The sequence below is a fragment of the Leopardus geoffroyi genome, chromosome A2 (assembly GCF_018350155.1).
Source record: "Leopardus geoffroyi isolate Oge1 chromosome A2, O.geoffroyi_Oge1_pat1.0, whole genome shotgun sequence".
NCBI classification, from domain to species: Eukaryota; Metazoa; Chordata; class Mammalia; order Carnivora; family Felidae; genus Leopardus; species Leopardus geoffroyi.
In genome coordinates, this window is record NC_059331.1 from 125,809,698 (window position 1) to 125,818,891 (window position 9,194).

The 9,194-nt window shown below is 42.7% G+C and overlaps 1 protein-coding gene across 1 annotated transcript in view; it reads left to right on the plus strand.

Annotated features, from left to right (window-relative positions):
* Positions 1-8,986, plus strand: part of NPSR1 (neuropeptide S receptor 1) — a 154,704-nt gene extending 145,718 nt beyond the window's left edge. Inside the window, exons 8-9 of the mRNA XM_045495285.1 lie at positions 7,451-7,631; positions 8,518-8,986. Of these exons, the coding sequence (XP_045351241.1) occupies positions 7,451-7,631; positions 8,518-8,608 (272 nt within the window). The 3' untranslated portion in view covers positions 8,609-8,986. The remainder of the gene's footprint in view (positions 1-7,450; positions 7,632-8,517) is intronic.
* Positions 8,987-9,194: the final 208 nt, after the last annotated feature.

The window sequence follows — 9,194 nt, forward strand, 5'->3', positions numbered from 1 at the left end:
GTCAACCAGGCAATTAGAGAAGAAATTAAAAAATATATGGAAACAAACGAAAATGAAAATACAACAATCCAAACGCTTTGGGATGCAGCAAAGGCAGTCCTGAGAGGAAAATACATTCCAATGCAGGCCTATCTCAAGACACAAGAAAAATCCCAAATACAAAATCTAACAGCACACCTAAAGGAAATAGAAGCAGAACAGCAAAGGCAGCCTAAACCCAGCAGAAGAAGAGAAATAATAAAGATCAGAGCAGAAATAAACAATATAGAATCTAAAAAAACTGTAGAGCAGATCAACGAAACCAAGAGTTGGTTTTTTGAAAAAATAAACAAAATTGATAAACCTCTAGCCAGGCTTCTCAAAAAGAAAAGGAAGATGACCCAAATAGATAAAATCATGAATGAAAATGGAATTATTACAACCAATCTCTCAGAGATACAAGCAATTATCAGGGAATACTATGAAAAATTATATGCCAACAAACTGGACAACCTGGAAGAAATGGACAAATTCCTAAGCACCCACACACTTCCAAAACTCAATCAGGAGGAAATAGAAAGCTTGAACAGACCCATAACCAGCGAAGAAATTGAATCAGTTATCAAAAATCTCCCAACAAATAAGAGACCAGGACCAGATGGCTTCCCAGGGGAGTTCTACCAGACGTTTAAAGCAGAGATAATACCTATCCTTCTCAAGCTATTCCAAAAAATAGAAAGGAAAGAAAAACTTCCAGACTCATTCTATGAAGCCAGTATTACTTTGATTCCTAAACCAGACAGATACTCAGTAAAAAAAGAGAACTACAGGCCAATATCCCTGATGAATATGGAGGCAAAAATTCTCAATAAGATACTAGAAAATCGAATTCAACAGCATATAAAAAGAATTATTCACCATGATCAAGTGGGATTCATTTCTGGGATGCAGGGCTGGTTCAACATTCGCAAATCAATCAACGTGATACATCACATTAATAAAAGAAAAGATAAGAACCATATGGTCCTGTCAATCGATGCAGAAAAGGCCTTTGACAAAATTCAGCAACATTTCTTAATAAAAACCCTCGAGAAAGGCGGGATAGAAGGAACATACTTAAAGATCATAAAAGCCATTTATGAAAAGCCCACAGCTAACATCATCCTCAATGGGGAAAAACTGAAAGCTTTTTCCCTGAGGTCAGGAACACGACAGGGATGCCCACTCTCACCGCTGTTGTTGAACATAGTGTTGGAAGTTCTAGCATCAGCAATCAGACAACAAAAGGAAATCAAAGGCATCAAAATTGGCAAAGATGAAGTTAAGCTTTCACTTTTTGCAGATGACATGATATTATACATGGAAAATCCGATAGACTCCACCAAAAGTCTGCTAGAACTGATACATGAATTTAGCAAAGTGGCAGGATATAAAATCAATGTACAGAAATCAGTTGCATTCTTATATGCACTAATAATGAAGCAGCAGAAAGACAAATAAAGAAACTGATCCCATTCACAATTGCACCAAGAAGCCTAAAATACCTAGGGATAAATCTAACCAAAGATGTAAAAGATCTGTATGCTTAAAACTATAGAAAGCTTATGAAGGAAATTGAAGAAGATATAAAGAAATCGAAAAACATTCTGTGCTCATGGATTGGAAGAATAAATATTGTCAAAATGTCAATACTACCCAAAGCTATCTACACATTCAATGTGATCCCAATCAAAATTGCACCAGCATTCTTCTCGAAGCTAGAACAAGCAATCCTAAAATTCATATGGAACCACAAAAGGCCCCAAATAGCCAAAGTAATTTTGAAGAAGAAGACCAAAGCAGGAGGCATCACAATCCCAGACTTTAGCCTCTACTACAAAGCTGTAATCAAGACAGCATGGTATTGGCACAAAAACAGACACATAAACCAATGGAATAGAATAGAAACCCTAGAACTAGACCCATAAACATATGGCCAAATAATCTTTGACAAAGCAGGAAAGAACATCCAGTGGAAAAAAGACAGTCTCTTTAACAAATGGTGCCGGGAGAACTGGACAGCAACATGCAGAAGATTGAAACTAGACCACTTTCTCACGCCATTCACAAAAATAAACTCCAAATGGATAAAGGACCTGAATGTGAGACAGGAAACCATCAAAACCCTAGAGGAGAAAGCAGGAAAAGATCTCTCTGACCTCAGTCATAGCAATTTCTTACTTGACACATCCCCAAAGGCAAGGGAATTAAAAGCAAAAATGAACTACTGGGACCTCATGAATATAAAAAGCTTCTGCACAGCAAAGGAAACAATGAACAAAACTAAAAGGCAACCAACGGAATGGGAAAAGATATTTGCAAATGGCATATCGGACAAAGAGGCTAGTATCCAAAATCTATAAAGAGCTCACCAAACTCCACACCCGAAAAACAAATAACCCAGTGAAGAAATGGGCAGAAAACATGAATAGACACTTCTCTAAAGAAGACATCCGGATGGCCAACAGGCACATGAAAAGATGCTCAACGTCGCTCCTCATCAGGGAAATACAAATCAAAACCATACTCAGATATCACCTCATGCCAGTCAGAATGGCCAAAATGAACATATCAGGAGACTATAGATGCTGGCGAGGATGTGGAGAAACGGGAACCCTCTTGCACTGTCGGTGGGAATGCAAACTGGTGCAGCCACTCTGGCAAACAGTGTGGAGGTTCCTCAAAAAATTAAAAATAGACCTACCCTATGACCCAGCAGTAGCACTGCTAGGAATTTACCCAAGGGATACAGGAGTACTGATGCATAGGGACATCTGTACCCCAATGTTTATAGCAGCACTCTCAACAATAGCCAAATTATGGAAAGAGCCTAAATGTCCATCAACTGATGAGTAGATAAAGAAATTGTGGTTTATATACACAATGGAATACTACGTGGCAATGAGAAAGAATGAAATATGGCCCTTTGTAGCAACATGGATGGAACTGGAGAGTGTGATGCTAAGTGAAATAAGCCATACAGAGAAAGACAGATACCATATGTTTCCACTCTTATGTGGATCCTGAGAAACTTAACAGAAACCCATGGGGGAGGGGAAGGAAAAAAAAAGAGGTTAGAGTGGGAGAGAGCCAAAGCATAAGAGACTCTTAAAACCTGAGAACAAACTGAGGATTGATGGGGGGTGGGAGGGAGGGGAGGGTGGGTGATGGGTATTGAGGAGGGCACCTTTTGGGATGAGCACTGGGTGTTGTATGGAAACCAATTTGACAGTAAATTTCATATATTGACAAAAAAAAAGAACTCCCTCACCCTTTCACCTTCACATTCTTCCACCTATCTGCCTCTGTACGATGTGCTCTTTTCTCCTATTACTGTGGATAAACCAACACTGCTTCTTTCTAAGCCCAAAATGATGGCTGGAGCCCTGCATCCAATTCCTTGCTGCCTCCTCAAGAATTTTGCCTCTCTGGGTATCTTTCCTCCATGACAGGCCTCCCCTCACCTGGATCATGTGCACGTAAATGCTGTGCAGTAGCTCCCTCAGTGAGCTCTTCAGAATAGACCCGCTTCACCACTCTCTCTCCTAGTACAACTCCTCCACAGTTTACCTCTCATTCTCTGGAGTCTGTTTCTATCTCACTTCTGTCCTGTTACTCCTGAAACCACCCTCACCAAGGTCACCAAAACCTCCAAAATGCCCAGTGTCAATTCTCAATCTTCATCTTGACTTGTAAGCAACATGTGATCAGGGTCTCCTTCTTAGAACACCTCCTTTGCTTAGAAAGGATACTTATGATTTCTACTTGAGATCTTGATTTGCATTTCCAATAAATTCATCATACCCAGCACGTCAAACCCAAAGTCTTGGCATGTTCTTCTCCTCCTCCAGAGTAACTCTTCCCCCCATTTGTCCCCATTTCAGTAAATGACACCATCTTTCACCCGGTGTCTGCATCAAAAACCTAAGGGCCATCTGTCTGTCATTATTCTATTTCTCTGACATCCTGCATAACTAGCACATCAGCAAAGCCTGGAGGCTCTACATCCAAGATAGTTCTCAAACCCAATCATCCTTCACTATCTATACAACTCCTGGCAAAGCCTCCACGTATTTCTGCCTGTAACATTAGAACTGGTCTTGTCTTATTCCTTTTCTGCAAAACAGCCAATGTGATCTTTCAAGATTGTAAACCAGGTGTCATCACAATCCTGCAAACCCACCTCTGGCTTCGCATTACATCGGAATAAAACCCCACGTTTTGACCATGTGTGATCTATCGCTCAGCCAGGTCTCCAGCCTCATTCCCAGGGCTCTCCCTCTTGCTCGTTCTCTCCCACTTCTGTTGGTCTTCTTGCTATTTCTTTACAATGTCAACTCGTTTGCACCTTAGGGACCTTGTGTTGTTTCCACCACCTAAGAGACTCTGCCCCCAGATGGTTGCCTGGCTCCCCCCTCACATCATTTTGTTTACCAACGGTGCTACCTCTTCATCCAGTCCTCCAGCACAAGTTGTAAACAGCCCCCCCTCGTCATTATTCTGCGGTATTTTTCTGCCTATTCCCACTTCTACCTGACATTATATCTATTAATCTACATTTTGTGTATCCCCTACTGGCTTCAATCCATGAGAGCAATGACCTTTGCTTTGTGTTCCGTATATTTTTATCACCAAAGCCTTAAATAAGATCCCACATACACTAGGTGCTTAATTAATATTTGCTGGGAACAAATGGATTAGGATACGCAGGAAGAAAAAGGATTTTTTTTATTTGGCTCAAATACTACCCTCCCTGCCTTCTTGCAGCTCCAGGAGCTCTGAGAAAGCATACCTCTCGTGGAAGCTGCGTGTCAGCTCACCAAAACGGTCCATATCTCACCTTTCTGAGACACAATTGCAAAATGCCAAACAGACCACACGCAGTGTGACACAGCCAGTAGAATAAAGGCACAAAACAGCATTGCAGGCCGACCTGGGGATAAAGCGTATATAACCACGGGGGCTCAGAATCCTTTCCCAACAGCTTACAAAGTAGATCAAAGATTCTCTTGCCTTCCCAGACAATCAGAAACACAGATATACCTCCCATGGATGTTGAGTCAGGAAATATATGTCATACATGTGTGCCAGAGCCAACATAATTATTTGTAATCAGGAACCATATGCTCAGGCCCTGGGGGTCCTTTAGTCAGAGAGCAGAGATGCCCACAAGAGGGGCAGCCCACGTTAACAGCCCAGTCAGACCAAAGCAGCCCTTCCTAAAACACATGTTTTGTAAGGCCCCTTTACCTGAAATGAAATGTATAATTAATACCACTTACCCAACATAAGTCTTCAAAGATCAATATTTAAAAATACAAAGGAGGACTAGAAAGAAAATAATTTATAATAAAACCATGCAGATTTCAATATGTAAATACTTAGGCACAGCTACCCTAGGAGAATAATGAAGTAGTCAGCTAGATGTATTAACAGCTACAAAGGAAAATCAGTGCAGGTGTGTTTTCATGAAGACACGAAAATAAAGCAGTATTGCTGTCAGGGACCTGATTTTCTGAGCAGGTAAACAAATCCTGCTCAAGTTCCAAATTACAGAAAGTAATCTTTCCTCCCTTTGCAAGAGAATTGCATTTCTGGAAAATTCACTATTTAGTACAAATATTTGTGTTCATATATAAAATAGAGTTAGGTTTCCAGAGTTCTGGAAATTATAAACAGAGTGCTCTGCTACATAAATCAAAGGCTGTATGGGACCTGGGTCTCGCAGGAGGACTAGTATCCCTGGGCACCCCAGACCCCTTACCCCCTCAACACACACAAATCCATAAGCATGCACATTTTTTTTTTAATTTTTTTTTAACGTTTATTTATTTTTGGGACAGAGAGAGACAGAGCATGAACGGGGGAGGGGCAGAGAGAGAGGGAGACACAGAATCGGAAACAGGCTCCAGGCTCTGAGCCATCAGCCCAGAGCCCGACGCGGGGCTCGAACTCACGGACCGCGAGATCGTGACCTGGCTGAAGTCGGACGCTTAACCGACTGCGCCACCCAGGCGCCCCAGCATGCACATTTTCAAAATGCTCCCAAGAGGACTTTTGCCCCTCCATGCCCCAGAACCACTGTTCTAGGTCAATGCTAAGTTCAACCACCAGCACCCAGAAGGCTCAGTGGTCTTTGTGTTTCAATTGCTCCTCTTTAATACCTTGCCAAGGTCTGGGGAAACAAACACATGTCAGTTGAACAGTTTCAGAAGAAAGTTGGCCCCTGCAAGCAGATGGGGAAGGAAGCCTGACTTCTCTGAGGAAAGTCCTATGGGTGAGAAAGCGGGGAGAAGGAGGGTGGAGAGGGTGTGACAAGAAAGCAGAAGAGCACATCTCGGTGTTTAGTCAGCCTAAGAGTGTTTACCTCTGTGTATGTGGGGATTGGTTCTGTTCTCCAGAGAACGAGGAGAGAGACATATATGTAAAGAGAATTGTTAGAAATTGGCTTAGGATCTGCAGAGCCAGGAGAGCCCATGGTGTAGTTCCAGTCCGAGTCTGAGTGTGAAGGCAGGAGAAGAACAATGTCCCAGCTAGAAGATAGTCAAGCAGACAGCACAATTCATCTCTCACTCAGCTTTTTGTTCTATTCAAGCCTTCTGTGATTGAATGGGGCCCACTCACATCGAAGAGGACAATCTCCTTTTCTTAGTTTACCCATTCAAATGTTCATCTCATCCAGGAACACCCAGCAATAATGTTTCCCAAAATATCTGGGCACCCCCTGACCCAGTCAAGGTGACACATGAAGTTAACCATCATACTCTGGATCTCTGTTTACCACTCATTTCCTCTGAGGATGTTGAGACAAACAGAATCAGGGGCTCACACGCACCGACTGACTTGGAGAGGGGTAGAGGGCAGCTGTTTTCTGGAGTGGCTAACTTAGAAATGGAAAAGAAAATTAAGAACATTGTGATGAGGCCAGACGTTGCTCTGAAAACATTAGGCACCACAACTCTCCCCTGCCGCACACTAAAACCAGAAATCACTATCTGGTTAATATGCTTCCTGTTCTTCTGGTTTTTTGTTTTTTTTTTTTAAATAGAATCTCCAAAGAGTTTTGCTGGTTTTCCTTCCACATGATACAGGATAAGAGGCTGAGGCCATGCCAAGCCATTCCCAACCTTTCCATGAAGACTGACAACAATGGTCAAATCAAACACTCCCTTTACAGACAGAGAAGATCCAAGAAATTCCCTCAACTTTAACTGTATCTGTGGGATGTGTATACATGCATGTGTACGTGTGTGTGTGCGTGTGTGTGTGTGTGAGGAAACATGGCATCAATGTGAACACACACAACTGTCCTAAATATTTCTAAGAGATCCCAGGGGCTAAGGAGCCTCCTATTTGGAGCTCCAGTTGAGGGCGCCACTGAAAGGCCCCTGGTTGTGATCTGCTATGGCACTAATGGCTCTCTTCTCCCCAGCCTTCATCTGCTGTTGGAGTCCATACTTCCTCTTCGACATGTTGGACAATTTCAGTCTCCTTCCAGACACCGAGGAGCGCTTCTACGCCTCTGTGATCATTCAGAACCTGCCGGCTTTGAATAGTGCCATCAACCCACTTATCTATTGTGTCTTCAGCAGCTCCACCTGTTTTCCCTATGGGTAAGGGTCACTACTGCCCGGGCCAGCGCAGATGGCCATTGCACTAGGACACTGACATGTGTCTTCTCTTTCAGTGCCTCCTGGCAGGTATAGATGAGATGCTTCAGGGTCAGAAAGGTCTCGCTAGTGTGACAAATTCAAACCCAGGCCTGGGCCATTGTCCATGCTCTTTCTCCTATAACCGTATCACCTCCTGTAGCAACCATCTTAATCAGGTCACACATAGAAGAGCTTTCTTTTGTCCAAAGTTTCTCTACACTAATTTCTCTACACTCTATACAATGCTGTGGTGATAGCAGAATCTAAAGCCTTATTATCATTTTACAGATAAACAAATGAAGGCCCATGACCTTAAGTAACACTATTGAGGTTATCTGAAAAATTAGTAGCAAAGCTGAAATTAGATCCCTCCCACAACTACTCAGCCATCTTGCTGTTTTTCAGCTGTTTTAATGCATGGGCTACAGAGAATAGGTAGAGATATCCATAGGAGATAAAATAATAAAGTGGTTTAAGGCTTGGGTTTGATGTCAGTGGCCACAGTTCAAATCCTGCCATTGCTGATTCATGGCTACGGATAATAGATGTGGATAAGCTCAATAACCTTGAGCAAGTTATTTAACTTCCATAAAACTCAGTATCTTCGCCTATAAAATGGGACTAGAAGCAGTGCCTACCTTTCGACCAGTGATGTTTCTGTACACTGGGCTCTGGTGCTGACCAGTGGGAAGACTGGGAGTGGGAAGGAAAGAGGGATATTACATGCAAAGTGCTTAGTCCAGTGTTTAGTCGTCAATACATCCTCCATAACTATTATGGTTTAACTTCCTTACTTCTCTTTCATCAGGTCAAATTATTTTCCCTCTCTGATTTATTCTTTCTCTAGGCAGCAAACATCACGGGATTCCAGAATGACATTCCGGGAGAGAACCGCGAGGCACGAGATGCAGGTTCTATCCAAGCCAGAATTTATCTAGACTCTGGGACAGTAGTATGGCTAGTCTGAGCCCCATCAGCAGTGCTGGGTCCGTCTCCACCTTGGGCACGTGCATGGAACTTCTCCATTCTGCTCCTTTGCACAAAGCAAACATCCCAATGAGTGTGTATCTCCTACGTCAGCAAGTATTGGCTAATGTGAAGTCACCAACTGTTCATGTCAGCCAGGAAAGATGCTCCCTCCTCCCCATGACTCCCAGCCCTCCTTGCCACTGGTCAGCACCAGAACCCAATGAACAGAGACATCTCTGGCCCAGGATCAAGCTTGGGCAAGCAGAGGGGACTAAAGAAGCATACTTGTGCTATGAGAGTCTTCTAATTACAACTTCGGATGTAAATAAAAGACTTGTTAAAGCTTAGATTGTCCCCCCATCTTTGGATTGGCTGTTTAGTAGTTGTAGCCCAGAAGATATCTGTCCTCAAAATGCCAACAAATTCATTTCCAGGCATGGGTACTTTGTGTCTCCTCTGCAGATAGCCTTGGTTTGTAGTTGGGTGTGTTGGCAGGAATCAACCTCACAGTACTGTTGTATGAACAAATGATTTGTCAAAAGAACCCAATGCTGG